Consider the following 16,135-nt stretch of genomic DNA (forward strand, 5'->3'; position numbering starts at 1 on the left):
TCTTTTTAACTGTTTCTGTAAATAAATAGTGTTTATTATTTCATCCAAGTCCATCGCACACATTACTTACGAAACTAACACAACTAGCGGCGCATGTCGTGTTGTGTTTTATGTTTCTATTATTAAGAAGCACTGGGGTCTCCAGTTAATGTAAATAATTATATCTGTGTGATTTTTATTATTTTTTTGCATTGCACTGCTGCCAAGTAATTGGCTTATAAGGAAACAGCATGAATAAAGGTGTTCCTAATAAAATGGATAGTGAGTGTATGTGACATATTAGGGTACCATCTTCATGAAATCTAAGTCTCTATTAGCTCAGGTTTGTACCCAGCATTTTATAAGCCTATTTCCACAGAGTCAGACATGTTGTCTGTTATCAGTTCTTATTTCATATAATCTAAAGGCTCAGTATTATATTTACTACCAGAGGTAATGCTTTGCCCCACCTTAAATAGCTAAACAGGCCTTTATTTTCATGTCCAAAATTCTTTTTTAGCCTTTTGCTGGGTCCTTTTTTTAATTTCTTTCCTTTGTACAAGATTTGTAACAGATGGCAGCTGCATTTTTTTTCCTTTGTCTTTCTTTGCCATTGTACTGTGCATGCTGCAAAGACAAGGGATATGTGGATGTGACTGCATGTATAAAGAGGGGAAATCAGGAGAGAGAGAGAGAGAGAGAGAGAGAGAGAGAGAGAGAGAGAGAGAGAGAGAGGGAGAGAGAGGGAGTGAGAGCGAGAAAAAAGAGAGAGGGATCATGACGAAGGAGGCTACGCCTCACACTTCCCCTCCCTTCCCTGTCTGCAGCGCCAGACAGCATTGCACCGGCTGCTGTGTAGGCTGAATGGAGGCTCAGGCAGACTCCAGTGCTGCAGGTAAGAGACACCCTTTTTGTCCTAACACAGCTGGGCATGTGGCCGTGCAGACACAATAAATGGAAGAGCATATAGGCTGTTATGCATATAGGCTCTTTTTTTTTTTATTGTTTCTTGCGCATGAGACAGACATGCAGAAAAAGCCAGCATTCAGACTGTTTGGTTCAGTGACATGGACAGCTGGTGCACATGCTTATGAACTGATGCTGAAAATGTGAACGTGATTAAATGGTTGTGGTGTATTTAACACCCACTATTAGCATCACACTTTAAAATATATTAGGCATCAAAAATAAAAATGATGACACATTCTCTCTCACTGTATCTCTCTATCTCTCTCTATCTATCTATGGTTTAGGTACAGTAGATACAGAACTGGGTGCTTTGTTAAAATCATTAATGGCCGACTCCACTGTATCCTACTTTGTGTGTGGGTTGTGAGGGTGTAATGTATTATAATGAGAGATTTGGGGTAGAGCAAGGATGCTCTGCACACTGCAGAGAAATAAAACAGTCATAGTAACACACTGTCTTGATAAATAGCTGCCCCACTCATGCAGCAAATGTAGTTTCTCTGAGAGCAGAGTAGAAAAAAGGAGGAGTCCTTGAACCAAATGGATCTGTTTTCTCCCATAAGAGTAGTAATAGTTCAAATGAAACAGAACACCTGTCTGTTGTGGTATCTTCCCCAAAGCAATCAATAGCCAGTGGTCAATTGTATCACCTCATTGTGAAACAGAGATATATCATGTTTCTACATTCTGGAAAGCAAGTGCAGACGTTCACTACAGGAATGCTGCTGGAAATGCTCTCGTCCATCGACAAATGGTTATGTTCTGCTCTGTAATTCCTAAATAAGCATTTCGGTTGTTGTTTTTTTTTCCTTCAGAGCTCAACAGACAGAAAGACTTTCAGAAACTTCTCAAGTCATCCAGCTCTGCCAGTCTCACTACTGATGTGTCTCACAATGCTGCAGGAGAGCACGTCGGGACCCCAGGGCACCACTGCAGCCAGGTCCTGACCGCAGAGAGACGGCGTAAGTGGGAGTGTCCAACAGAAGCCAAAATGATCACGGCAACCACAAAACTCCAATCAGAATGAAAGAACATTCGAATCTAACTTTAACACCTAGGTGTATTTGATGGAATATATGTTTAATAAATCTACAGCTTTCTCCTAAAGTAATATTATCAACTCCATGATTACAAAGTTGATCACGAGAAGCACACTGAACATTCTTTTTATCCGTGTTTTAACTGATTAACCTTAGTGATCCATGTTAGTGTTACTAGTCATGGTTTCTCACTGATCCACGGTGTGTCATCATCCTTCAGAACCACTGAGCAGTGTGTCGTCTCTAGAGGTTCACTTCGATCTGCTGGACCTGACAGAGCTGACTGACATGTCTGATCAAGAGCTTGGAGAAGTGTTTGCTGATTCAGATGAAGAGAATCACAACGAATTGCCAGCAAGTGAGTAGAGAACAATGTATAATTTAGAATGGAAATGTAGAGAGCAATTATATTATCAAACTTCTTTAATTTAGTTTGCCATATATACCTTTTTGTGAAAATTATAACTCAATGATAAAATGCAAAGGCCAATTTTTGCCAATGATTTTACGCATTGTGAGTACAAACACTTTTTTACTGAATATCTTAGTTAGCTTTGCTTTGTGTCAGAGACAAAAAAAAAAAAGACAGACATAAGATTTGTGTTTTGAGATCACAGCTTTTCTTGTTTAGCTGAGTTTTTTGGTTCATGAGCTAATCAGTAACTGGAGTAGCTGGGACAGGCATGATGGAAACAGAGAAAACTGAAACATTGGTGTAGAGAGAGAGAGAAAAAAAGAAAAACCCAAATCTCTGTAGATCTCTGGCCTAAATCTGACATGCCTGGGAAAATTAATCAGCCCTAATATAAAGTCAGACACATGGAAAATGATAAAAGAATAACCTGAAACGTGTTCTCTGGGTTTGTTCATCCGTCAGATCATCAGCCACCATTGCCTCGTTTCCCTCATGGCGGTTACGTCCGATCGCCCTCCTGGACCCGTGGGTGCAAAGGAGAGCAGCAACCCAGAGACAGGAAGCATCACAGCGACTCAGAGAACACTGAGCCTTTGCTAAAGATTGAGCGTTCCCAATCGCAGCAGCCCTGAGCCACGGTCAGCTACGTGGGCTCGGAGAGGACACACCGTCCTTGTCTGGAGGATGAAGGTTTCTTCCCAAGGAAGCGATGAGGGATCTCTGAAAGGACACAGAGACCCCTGCTCAAGATACAGCGATCATTCTGCCTATACGAGGCAAACTGAGCCAATAGACAACATCGAATGGTGATAGAAGAGTGGGTTCTTCAGGAAATGCAAAATTTCTCCTCTAACCAGCATTCCATGGGAAGTGTATCAGCGATACAGTTTTCAACATAGCTACAGTATGTGACGAACTGGCAGCATGACCTCATGAAGTTTTCTGGCACATTCTGTGTCTTCAAAGATCATATTAATGGAGATGAACTGATCTAAGGGGCTGTCAGGGAGTGATATATTAATGAGTGAAGAAATTCATCAACAGCAAATTTGTTCTACAAGTAGGACAACCCCCCCCCCCCACCTGCATTAACATAGACAAGCTCCTGAAAGAATGAGAGAAAATTAGGAAGAGTAACCAGGCTTTATGAATAAACATCAAAGCAATTATATTTTTCATCCAAATATTCCCACTTATACTCCTCTAAGTGTTTTGAGTTCTAATTTCGAATTTAAAGATTAAATGAACAACACGCCATTCGATCGTGTGAAACTTTTTCACACGGGAATTTATAAAACAGTCCGACGGCTACGGCTTATTACAGGGTTAAACGTTACGCATGTTCTAAACAGGGTATGACATTGTACGTGAAGAAACGATGACAGGAAAACAGTCAAACCAACTTAATTGAATAAAATGTGGAGAAAATGAAACACTGTTCATGTTGTTACTTTACATGTGAATTTAAATGTCAGAGATCACAGAGTGTGAATGAATATACACAAATGGGTGACAAGAGAAAGGAAAAAGCACAATGGTGTGAGGTTGTAATACACCCTGAATGAGATTTCAGTCCAGCACAGGGCACTACACCGCACACACACACACACACACACATGTATGCACACACTTACACTCACACACACACACACACATGTATGCACACACTTACTCTCACACTCACACTCACACACACACACACACACACACACACACACAAACACATGCACACACTTACTCTCACACTCACAAACATACACACACACACACACACACACACACACACACACACAACTGCAATAAGATGCGAGCACTACACAATGTCATGCATTTTCATTTCTTTGCTGGAAGTTGACACAAAATGAGAATTTTTAAGTGTACACAAGACAACAGTAGAATGTTTGTAAAGAGAGAGAGAGCAGGATACACTCAAGAATTAAATTATATCAAAAGGAATAAAGAGAGGGGGGCACGGTGGCTTAGTGGTTAGCACGTAGTGGTAACACCTCCAAGGTTGGGGGTTCGATTCCTGCCTCCACCTTGTGTGTGGAGTTTGCATGTTCTCCCCGTGCCTCGGGGGTTTCCTCCGGGTACTCCGGTTTCCTCCCCCGGTCCAAAGACATGCATGGTAGGTTGATTGGCATCTCTGGAAAATTGTCCGTAGTTTGTGTGTGCCCTGCGATGGGTTGGCACTCCGTCCAGGGTGTATCCTGACTTGATGCCCAATGACGCCTGAGATAGGCACAGGCTCCCCGTGACCCGAAAAGTTCGGATAAGCGGTAGAAATGAATGAATGAATGAATGAAAGGAATAAAGAGAATTCTTCATATTTGGTAAACAAGGTGAACTGTAGACAATTCTAACTTACAGTAACAGCATTTAACAGAACTTTTAACATAATGCTTGAAAGCTGTCTGCTTCATATTTAAAGGTTATTATATTAGCTACATCAGGACCCCACATTTAGATGTAGCTGAGCTTCAACACGTTAAATTGAAGGTAATAGAAATTATAGTATAATAATAATAATAATGATAATAATGATAATAATAATAACGATAATAATAATTATCGTTATTATTAATATAATTATTATTATAATTAATAATCACACTTCTGGGGTTAAGGTGGTCCCCCACCCTGTGCCCTGATTCCCGTGGATAGACTCCAGGCTCCCAGAAACCCTGTGTAGGATAAACACCACAGAAAATAAATAGATGTCTTTAATTGCTAGATTAAATGCTTTATCTGAATTAAATATATTAAGGTCTTAAAATCATTTTTAGAAGACTTATTTAAATCACATTTACATGACATTACAGTTCGCCGATGAAAGAAGTGGAGCTCCCATCTTTTTCAGCTAATCTCGGTCTCCCTTCAGATGATCTCTGTTCGGTGTCACCACAGCAGATCATGTAGTTCGCATATTAGATCTTGGCGCAGGTTTGATGCCGGATGACCTTCCTGTCGCAACCATCCCATTTTTATCCAGGCTCGGGACCAGAACTGAGAGTTAACAATCCCGTGGCTGGTTTATCGCCTTGCCTGGGAATTCGAATCCGGGCCGGGGCAATGAGAACGTGGGGTCCGGCCGCCGGACCACCTACTCATGATAAGTGATCAGTAGTGTGCAGGATTAACGCTCCAGCTTTGTACTGTATTTACACTGCATTTCAGAAAGTCACTACAACAAACTAGATTCACTGCATGACGTCTGTATTAACGCTAAAATCCAGACTTAAAGCATTTTACCTGATTCGCCAACCCTGGAAGATGGCACTTATTCTGGTGTCCAGCTTTGAATACAAAGAATTTCCCTCATGACCAAAGTCAGCAAGAGAAGCTGAGGATAAAATCAATCTGGCTGTGGCCTAATTGTGCTGACAGAGGCTTGGTTTTGGCCATAAATAGGCTATTGGGGCAAACCAAAAGGGTATGAGTAAGATTTCAGCATGGAGGAGAAACCAGAGTGATTATATGAAGAAAGGACAACATGAAAAGTACAGTAACCAGAGCTCAGGTCTGAAACCGTAAGAGTCGTGAAGCGCTCGCTGCTCACTGAGCAATTAATACGACCAAGAATCATGAAAATTCTCACAGCTTTGGGGTTTCTGAGATTAAACAAATGCCAGTCACATGAAGTAGATAACGACGGTCCTGGATTTAGGATACTTCTCCTTTGAAGGGCCTGAGAATGTATGCAGAAAGTACTAAATAAAATAAAGGTTCAAGAGTGAAGTGTAAAGCATTAACAGTTTCAAGTTCAACAAGTAAAGTTTTTTAGCTGTTAAAGCTTCAGAAATTTATTCTATCTATCTATCTATCTATCTATCTATCCATTTATTCATTCATTCTATCTATTCATTCATTCTATTTATCTATCTATTCATTCTATCCATTCATTCTATCCACCCATCTAGTATCTATCTATCCATCTATGTATACATCCTATCCATTCTATGTATCTATCTACCTATCCATCTATCTATTCATTCTATCTATCCGTTCATTCTATATATCCATCTAGTATCTATGTATCCATCTATCCATTCTATGTATCCATCTATCTATCTATCTATCTATCTATCTATCTATCTATTCATTCATCCTATCTATCCATTAATTATATGTATCCATTCTATCTATCCATTCATTCTATATATCTATCTATTCTATCTATATATCTATCTATCAATCTATCCATTCTATCTATCCATCTAGTATCTATCTATTCTATGTATCCATCTATCTATTCATTTTATCTATCCATCTATCTATTCTATCTATATATCTATCCATTGTATCTATCATCTATCTATTCATTCTATCTATCCATCTATCTATTCATTCTATCTATCCATTCTATGTATCCATCTATCTATTCATTCTATCTATATATCTATCCATCGATCTATTCATTCTATATCCATTCATTCTATCTATCCATCCATCCATTCTATCTATCCATCTGCCTATCAATATATCTATTCATCTATCCATTATATGTATCCATTCTATCTATCCATCTATCCACCCATTCATCTATCCATTCTATGTACCCATTCATCTATCCATTCTATGTACCCATCTAATCTATCCATTCTATGTACCCATTCATCTATCCATTCTATGTACCCATCTAATCTATCCATTCTATGTACCCATCTATCTATCCATTCATCCATCCATTCTATGTACCCATCTATCTATCCATTCTATGTACCCATCTAATCTATCCATTCTATGTACCCATCTAATCTATCCATTCATCTATCCATTCTATGTATCCATCTAATCGATCCATTCTATGTATCCATCTAATCGATCCATTCTATGTACCCATCTATCTATCTATCTATCTATCTATCTATCCATCTAGATGTACCCCTCTACCCATCCATCCATTCTATCTATATCAAAAAGAAAAACACTGATATATATATTCACCTGTTATTGTGAACACATTATTTTTGAGTACATGAAAAGTTTTTGGTGAAACAGAAGACATCCAGAAAAATCATTTACAAACGGTATGGTGTGTGTGTGTGTGTGTGTGTGTGTGTGTGTGTGTGGGAATAGGTGTGTTTAATTAAATAAGTGTAACATACAGGTTTGTCTGATTGAGGATTTCATACCAGTCTGCAAATGATAAATACAAATATACATCATCTTTTCTCTTTTGTTTCATAAAGAAGATTAAAAAATTCACAATGTAAACAAAATCAGTCCATCACCAGCTACTAAAACTGCTGAAATTAAATAACAAGGTCCGAAGTCGTGTATCCGGTTTTTAAAAGACAAAATGGCGTACAGACTTCAGTGCAAGATTTTCACTCCTGTTCCTCTGCTGATGATTAAGGCATTTTCATTCTTATTATAAGCCTCTTAGGAACATTTCACGTGTGAAACACAGACATGTCACAGCACAAAGTGTTGACCTTTTGTCCAGAGAAATGCCACCTCGGTCTGGTACGAGAGACAGTCTGAGATCTTGTTCAGAGTTTAAGCTGCCTGTTTTTTTTGGGTGGTTTCCACCTCATCCTGGTTCTTCTCCTTTTCCTTGTTCCAGTCCTTTAGCCCCTCAGGTAGGCTTGTGTCCTCCTCAAAGCTGCCTGTGCCATCCACAAAATCCTCATAGGTGGATTTCTCCTCGAACGGCCTGGGACCGAGCAGCTCCACCATGTCGGCTTTGTCCAGAACCTCTTTCTCCAGGAGATGCTTTGCCACCTGCATACATGAAACAAATGATAATTAAGTTCATCATCCATCCTCATTTCCTATTAATGGTTTGCTAACGGATGCTAATAACAAGGTCCCACCTTTTCAACCAGGTCACGTTGCTCTGTGATGAGCTTCAGAGTTCTCTGGTAGGCACCGTCCACCAGTTCTCTGACCTCCTGGTCGATGAGCTCGGCCGTGGCCTCGCTGTAGGGCTTCTCCAGCACCGTGTCGCCTTGCCGTGGAAGATCGAAGGAAACCTGGCCCACCTTTGCACTCATCCCAAACTGCACGATCTACAGGACACGAACATTGAGAGAAGCTTTGACAAGGATGCAAACAGATCACAGGCAAAAGACAAGCTCAAAGACACAGGCCTGATTTCAAGTTGTTGTTGATACCTGAGCGTAGGCCGACTGTGTGACTTTCTTCAGGTCGTCCTGAGCGCCGGTGGTAATTCTGCCAAAGAAAACCTGCTCAGCCACACGACCACCCAGCATCATGCACATCCTGTCAAACAGCTGCTCCCGTGTGTACAGGTACTGCTCTTTAGGCAGGTATTGTGCGTAGCCCAGACCTTTCCCACGTGGAATAATGGAAACCTGACACACATCAACAGTTGTCAGCTTTTCTGAGTGAATTTAAACGGTGTTTCAGACAAACAGCTTTATGGTGTTCTTTAAATACCAAACACTCAAGTACACTTCCAGTTAAAAAGGTTCAACAGCTATTAATTACTTTTACCCGAACCATATTAAATGTGTTTAGAACTAAATATCTATGATGTGTTTGAGGCAGGTGGCTTAGTTCTCCCCGTGCCTCGGGGGGGTTCTCCGGTTTCCTCCCCTGGTCCAAAGACATGCATGGTAGATTGATTGGCATCTCTGGAAAATTGTCCGTAGTGTGTGAGTGAATGAGAGTGTGTGTGCCCTGTGATGGGTTGGCACTCCGTCCAGGGTGTATCCTGCCTCGATGCCCGATGACGCCTGAGATAGGCACAGGCTCCCCGTGACCCGAGAAGTTCGGATAAGCGGTAGAAGATGAGTGAGTGAGAGTGAGTGTTTGAGGCATTCAACATTTTTCTAACAATCTCAAACATAATGGTCAGATTTTTATGATAAAATCTAAAGAATACAAACTTTTTACATTTACGGCATTTAGCAGACACCCTTATCCAGAGTGACTTACAACTGAGGGTTAAGGGCCTTGCTCAGGGGCCCAGCAGTGGCAGCTTGGTGGACCTGGGGTTCGAACCCATGACTAAAGGTTTCAGAATGCAAGATATGTGGTTAAAGCAGACTCTACAGTAGCTAGCTACAGGACGATGAAGGCGATGTGTTGACGGTGGCTTTAACAAGCGAGTTGAAGTTTTGGAAGCCGGTCTGTTTGTACGGATGAAAGTGAGGATGAGTGAGCTGAATGATTAAAAGGACTGCTGAAATGCAGACATTTATACAATTAAGGGTCAAGGGCCTTGCTCAGACAACCAGCCGTGGCAGCTTGGTGGACCTGGGATTTGAGCTCACAACCTTCTGATCTGTAAACCAACACTTTAGCCGCTGAGCTATCACATCCCCACATCCCCAGATTTAAAGCACAATGCAACTCTAATTAAATTCTATTCCTTTATCCACCTTGAGTAGTGGGTCAGCGTGCTCGAGGAACCAGCCGACTATAGCGTGTCCAGCCTCGTGATAAGCCACTGTCTTCTTCTCAGTGGGCTGCAAGACTTGTGTCTTTTTCTCAAGACCTGAAGAAAGAGGGATAAAAAATAATTTTGTTTATAAATTCTGGAAAAAGGAAAAGAATAAAATTTAAGTTCTTAAATTCTAGTTTTATACGTCATCACAAGAATCATTCGTGCCATCACAGTGAGAGAAAACAACCAGAGAATAATCAAGTTCATGGAAGGGTGAAGATGTCATGGCTCACCTCCGATCACTCGGTCAATGGCCTGTTCAAAGTGTTTGGAATTGACGGCTTTGCTGAGATATCTGGCTGCAATTAAGGCAGCTTCGTTACACACATTCGCAATGTCAGCACCTGAGAGGAGAGGAGATACACTCATCGTAATCATCCATCAATAAAACACAAACATTAAAGGTGGGGTCTCCGTTGTTTGAGAAATGCTTCAGAAAACCGAGTCGGGACGACAAACAAAACAAAAAACAAAACTAACGTGTAGCCAATGAGCAGAAAGGGGCGGGGCTTGTTGGTATGCGGCGGAGAGTGTTCAGTGCGCATGTGTGACGTTAGCAGAAAGCGGTTTTAACATCGACATGGAGGATAAAAACAAAGAAAGAAAGAGAAGAAAGACTTACGATAAGGACAAGAAGTAGGACGTGTTAATATAGGATCAGCTTTCCAGCGCTGGAGAGAACTGAAGGAGCAGGAAGTTGGCCACATATTCACAGGTTGGAGTTTCCCGAGTCAATAACTCCTGAGCTAAACGCTGTTACTACACAAATAACACCTCTTTTCTATCGTAGTAATGTAGAGAGGCAGCTACAACCGCGTTTTGTGTAGTAACAGCGTTTAGCTCAGGAGTTATCGACTCGGGAAACTCAGACCTGTGAATATGTGGCCGACTTTACTTAAGACGCCGAGGCGCTTTTTTCCTTCTCGATAGGTGAGTAACGTTGGTTTTGCTTTGTTACACAGAACTAATATATGCCTTTGTCCTTTACATGATTATGCTTGTGTGTCATTTTTGCTTGTTTGTTTATCTACAATCGTATTGTTCTTCCCTTCAGCTATGATAAAGACATTTCTTTCCGTGAGTCGCCTGGGTTACGTACGTACGTGTGGGGCGCAGTTATGGATACAGGGGTGGGACCCATATGGGTTAGGGGCGTGTTTGTTTTGGTGATTTCAAACGTCAACATTGGCTTTCAAACAACGGAGACCGCAGCTTTAATATTTTGGGTCATAGGCTAAACATCTCATTTAGCATACAGACATTTCAGCACACCTGATCTGTTGAATAATCCTTACAAATATGACAAAAAAAAACAAAAAACATTTGGATAAAAATAAAAATGCTGCTTTAGTCTCAACAGTTAGTGATTACTAATTTGTGACTGTCAAATTATCTATAACAATGTTTTATGGATTGTTTTAAAAATTATTCCCTGCACCTTAAAACAATACCAACTTTATTTACAGTTTAATATATTCAAGATTTATTCTTATTTTATACACCACAGGCATCTCACAGAAAGATCACCACCACCACAGACCGATCCCGCTCATTTTCTTCCCTCACCTGTGAAACCAGGGGTGGAAGCAGCCATTTTCCTAGCAAGAGCATCTGGGTCTAAATTCGGGTCCAGTTTGAGGGGCTTCAGGTGAACCTTAAAGATGGAGGCTCTGCCCTTTATATCAGGAGGTCCTAAAACAATTCACACAGATAACATCTTTAGTAATTAAATGATGAATCTGCCTAAACATGAATTCAGTACAAAAACAACAAGCTATATGAATATAGTTTAGCACCAACGCTAAAACATTACAGAGCAGGAGGAACACGAACGAACCGATGTATATCTGCCGGTCGAACCTCCCCGGCCGCATCAGAGCTGGGTCCAGAATATCAGGTCTGTTCGTTCCAGCCAAGACCACAACATTTGTACTGCTGTTAAATCCTGATAATAAAACACAAAGCACAAACACTCAGGGAGATAAAATTAACCTTGGGGAAAGAACCAGCATAAACGTATGAGCTATAAAAAGTGTGTAAATCAAAGCAGGGCGAATAAAAAGCAGGAAAGAAAACAAACAAAAAAAAAAAATCACTCAACGTCATGAAGTTAAACGTTGACTACACTGAAATTGGATCATCTGAAGGGAAAAAACAACAACAAAAAATTAAAAGAAATAAAGACTCTCTATACTCACCATCCATTTCCACAAGCAGCTGGTTGAGGGTGTTCTCCTGCTCACTCTGACCACCAAAGTTTCCTCCACCTCTCTTCCTGCCAACTGCATCTATCTCATCTATGAATAGGATGCAGGGAGCGTTCTTCCTTGCCATAGCGAACATGTCCCTCACCTAAAAGAAACCGTGATGATGGAGAAATTTTGCATTGTTCTGTCCATTAATGTTCTTACAGATAAAGGCAGTAAAGTTGTGGTGCTTTTAAAGTATCACATTCACAACAGTTTCAGTCACCAACTCACCCTGGCTGGACCTACGCCCACAAACATCTCAAGGAATTCAGAGCCATTGACAGTAATAAAGGGCACATTGGCCTCTCCAGCAGTGGCTTTGGCCAGCAGAGTCTTGCCTGTTCCTGGAGGTCCTGACAGCACAGCACCCTTTAAATACACATTTATATGCATGGTTACTAAATCTTATTTTTTGAAATAAGGGGTACACAATACATGTATGCGCTGTTAATATCAGTACCAGTTCACTGCAAATGAACACACCCCGCACATATAGTAAAGTATACAGTACCTTAGGGATCTTAGCACCCAGATCTTGGTACTGTTGTGGGTTCTTCAGGAAGTTGACAAATTCTAGGATCTCCAGTTTCGCCTCCTCACACCCAGCAACATCTTTAAACTTCACATCTATGTTGTCCTTCATCATCTTGGCAGGGGATTCGCTCATGCCGAAAAGTCCACGCCCCTTTCCACCACCGCCGCCGCCACCCATCGATGCTCGTCGTAGAGTGAAGAGCAGAAAACCAATCAGCAGCAAAGTAGGTATAATGCTCTTAATAAAAGACCTTGGGGAAAACAACAAACACCAGTGAAACTTACATTAGCTCAATTTTATACAAGTGAGCAATTGATGGTTAAGGGCCTTTCTCAGGGGCCCAGCAGTAACAGTTCGTTGGACCTGGGATCGAACTCACAACCTTCCGATTCGTAGCCCAACACCTTAAACACTAGGCTACAACATGCCCGTGAAACCAATAGTATTAGTTGGTGTACGTTTTCATACAATAAAAGTACTGCTAATCAGCCAAGAGCAAAGTAGGACACATCAGGTCTGAATGATGAGCACTGAAGGTACAGGCCAAAGGGAATCTGTTCAGCATTCAGCAGTGCAGGTCTTTTCTCTTACCCATCAATCTTCGAGCGGTACACAACTGGCACTGTGTTTGATGACTCCAGTCCCAGCTCATAGTGAGCTGCTTCTAGATTTCGCTCAAAGGTGTCTACGCTGCCAATGTTGAACCATACATAGCTCTGAAAGAAAGAAAAAAAGAACAACTTACCATGACAGTGTCTTCACTTATACTTAGATTAATTCATTCGAGTAAATATAAAGCGGGATTAAAAAGTGTCTTACTCCATCTGACCCATGTGCACCAGGGACTAGGATGACTCTGACAAACTGCTTATTAATGACCTCCAAACCCTCAACCTATAAATCAAACAAACATTAATCATGAAAGGCATGAAACTTTTTAGTTTTACTTTATAACAGAGATTATTCTCACCAGTCCTCTGGCCAGGTAGAGATGGACAAAGTCTTTCCAAGTAATTTCAGTGCCTGGATCCCGGAGGTACAAGTAGAGCAGGGCAGATGCAACACCTGCCACTGTGATCGCTGTGTAACGGAAGTCATTATCATCCCATGGAACATCACCCTAAGGAATAGAATAAATGCACAAGAAATTAAATGAGCTATACAATCTCATGAGTATATACCGTATGCCTTCATACACAGGTCTAAACAGAGTTACTGTGGCCCGTCGGTTGCTATAGACATTTATCTGCCCCTGTCACCATTATTATTTATAAGGTATTATACTGTACATGTTCCTGTCCAAAGGATGGCTGTTTGCTGGGCTGAAAAAAAGTGCATCACCCAAAAATATCCAGCTCAAAATTCAAAATGCCTTCATAGCAGTGCAACCCAACATACAGTATCTGACAGAAGTAAGTACACCCCTAACATTTATCTAAATATGTTCTTATATCTATTCATCTCACTTTTGTGGCCAGCAGTTAATGGCTGTGTGTTGTGTTATTTAGAGGGGACAATAAATTTACACTGTTATACAAGCTGTACACTCACTACTTTACACTGGAGCACAGTGTCATTTCTTTATTGAACTGATGTATTCGGCACAGCAAATCTCTACATATTAACTGCACCTACAATATGGCTCATTGGGCAATTAGTCACTGTGTTAATACAGTTAATGGAATGGCAGACCTGCTGTAAACGACTTTTCCAGTCTCTCTTCCCTCCTTTCTTTCCTCCTCCTCCTCCTGGTTGTCCATCTGAGAGAAGAGCAGGACATTAATGTACCCTTATAAAGCACGCACGCACGCACGCACGCACGCACACACACACACACACACACACACACACACACACACACACACACACACACACAGCACATCTGCCGCCTGTGTTCTACAGCTGATCTGATTGTCCCACCTTTAGAAGTGTCACCTGAGTGAAGTTTAAATGTAGACCAGGGATCATTTCCAGCCCACAGCGGCTTCAGGTAATTCAGTGTCAGGTTCTGAAAGAGATCCAGGATGATTAGAGCAGTGAAACAAAGCTGTAACATCATGACTGTAACACTACGGAGTCTACTACAGTTTACACAAACGACTTATAACGTCCTGACACGTTACACCAGACACGGTGTTAGTAAATAAAGGACTTACCTTGTTAGTGTGGACATGTAATCGAGCTAACGACAGTTTTCCAACAGCAGCAATGAGTGAAGAACGTTGTAAAATCCTCAGTCCAAAACGGACAGGAGCAGCAGCCGCAGAGAGCAAAGCCAGCATCATTAAACACCACTAAACACCACTAAAGATAATTAAACACCATTAAAAACACCATTAAAGACCACTAAACACCACCAAAGACCACTAAACACCATTAAAAACACCATTAAAGACCACTAAACACCACCAAAGACCACTAAACACCATTAAAAACACCATTAAAGACCACTAAACACCACCAAAGACAACTAAACATAATTAAACACCATTAAACACCACTAAATATAATTAAACACCACTAAACATAATTAAACACCATTAAAAACACCACTAAAATTATTAAACACCACTAAACACCATTTAAACAACATTAAACAACATCAAACGCCACTAAACACCATTAAACACCATTTAAACACCATTAAACGCCATTAAACACGATTAAACACCATTAAACACCAGCACAAACTCCCTCACCTGCTCTTACACCCAGCTAACATGCTAACCACCATGCTAACAGGCAAGGAATGTCAAATGGCAGCAGGACCTTTTAGGTGGCCGTGGAAACTGCCTGATGCAGTTTCATAATTCAATCGTTTTTAAAATAATTCGATTTTTATACAACATCGTTTTAAACTAATTTATTCTAGTAACCCATGTAATAAGTGTACAAAAATGAAATGTTTTCTCGGTTAAACGCGCACTTTGCTGGTTAATCGCCTGGGGTCCTTCAGTCACAGTGAGTCAGATACATTACCTCAGTCCACCAAGAAGAACCGACTCTTTCGGCTCTCAAACCGACTCAAATCCGATATTCAGCATTAAAGTATGACAAATAACTTTAAAAAAATTCACTCTACCTTTTCAAGAACACCAACAAAATCACCAAGGCACGATGTGACAGTGTGTAAGGATTAATGACGTGCTGCAGTTTATCATTAAGTTTATTTTCCTCTTTTCATCATCTCTCTTTTTTTACATTAGAGTCATGCTCGAGGTTCACATGATTCAAACTAAAGAGTCGACTCCACAAACAGAGAGACGGGTAGAGAGTGGGAGAAAGAGACAGAGAAAGATGTAGAGAGACAGAGAGGTAGAGAGAGATAAAGAAAAGTAAAGTAGAGAGGCAGAGGTAGAGAGAGAGCTAGGATGTGAAAATGTAGAGAATGAACACTATTTTCTCTCATCTTTGAGAGTAATGCATGAAAGTATAAGTGAAGTGAATGTATGTCCATATCATTGTCACTTTATTACTCCATTATTATTATTTCATTTCCCCCCCCATAAAAGTTGTCCTAATTGATGCTGT

At 40.8% G+C, this 16,135-nt stretch overlaps 2 protein-coding genes across 3 annotated transcripts; one reads left to right on the plus strand and one right to left on the minus strand.

Annotated features, from left to right (window-relative positions):
• The first annotated feature begins 736 nt into the window (after nt 1-736).
• On the plus strand, nt 737-3,830 carry dbndd1 (dysbindin domain containing 1). Its single transcript, XM_027164013.2, has 4 exons — nt 737-874; nt 1,764-1,910; nt 2,209-2,346; nt 2,866-3,830. The coding sequence occupies exons 1-4, from the start codon at nt 844-846 to the stop codon at nt 3,033-3,035; spliced, it is 486 nt and encodes a 161-aa protein (XP_027019814.1). The 5' UTR covers nt 737-843; the 3' UTR covers nt 3,036-3,830.
• Nucleotides 3,831-7,339: 3,509 nt separating this feature from the next.
• On the minus strand, nt 7,340-15,525 carry afg3l1 (AFG3-like AAA ATPase 1). 2 transcript variants are annotated; one of them, XM_027164016.2, is made up of 17 exons: nt 15,304-15,525; nt 14,761-14,908; nt 14,480-14,612; nt 14,297-14,364; nt 13,575-13,724; nt 13,424-13,498; nt 13,196-13,320; nt 12,581-12,854; nt 12,301-12,438; nt 12,019-12,172; nt 11,658-11,765; nt 11,387-11,512; nt 10,054-10,164; nt 9,756-9,871; nt 8,523-8,723; nt 8,223-8,417; nt 7,340-8,130 (listed from the first exon to the last, which is right to left on the minus strand). In XM_027164016.2, exons 2-17 carry the CDS (start codon nt 14,887-14,889, stop codon nt 7,906-7,908), a joined length of 2,328 nt encoding a protein of 775 aa, XP_027019817.2. In that variant the 5' UTR covers nt 14,890-14,908; nt 15,304-15,525; the 3' UTR covers nt 7,340-7,905. The 2 variants fall into 2 exon arrangements, with proteins under 2 accessions (XP_027019817.2, XP_027019818.2); XM_027164017.2 differs by having other exon boundaries at nt 14,525-14,612; nt 15,304-15,518.
• Nucleotides 15,526-16,135: the final 610 nt, after the last annotated feature.

This window comes from Tachysurus fulvidraco, chromosome 10 (assembly GCF_022655615.1).
Source record: "Tachysurus fulvidraco isolate hzauxx_2018 chromosome 10, HZAU_PFXX_2.0, whole genome shotgun sequence".
NCBI lineage: Eukaryota > Metazoa > Chordata > Actinopteri > Siluriformes > Bagridae > Tachysurus > Tachysurus fulvidraco.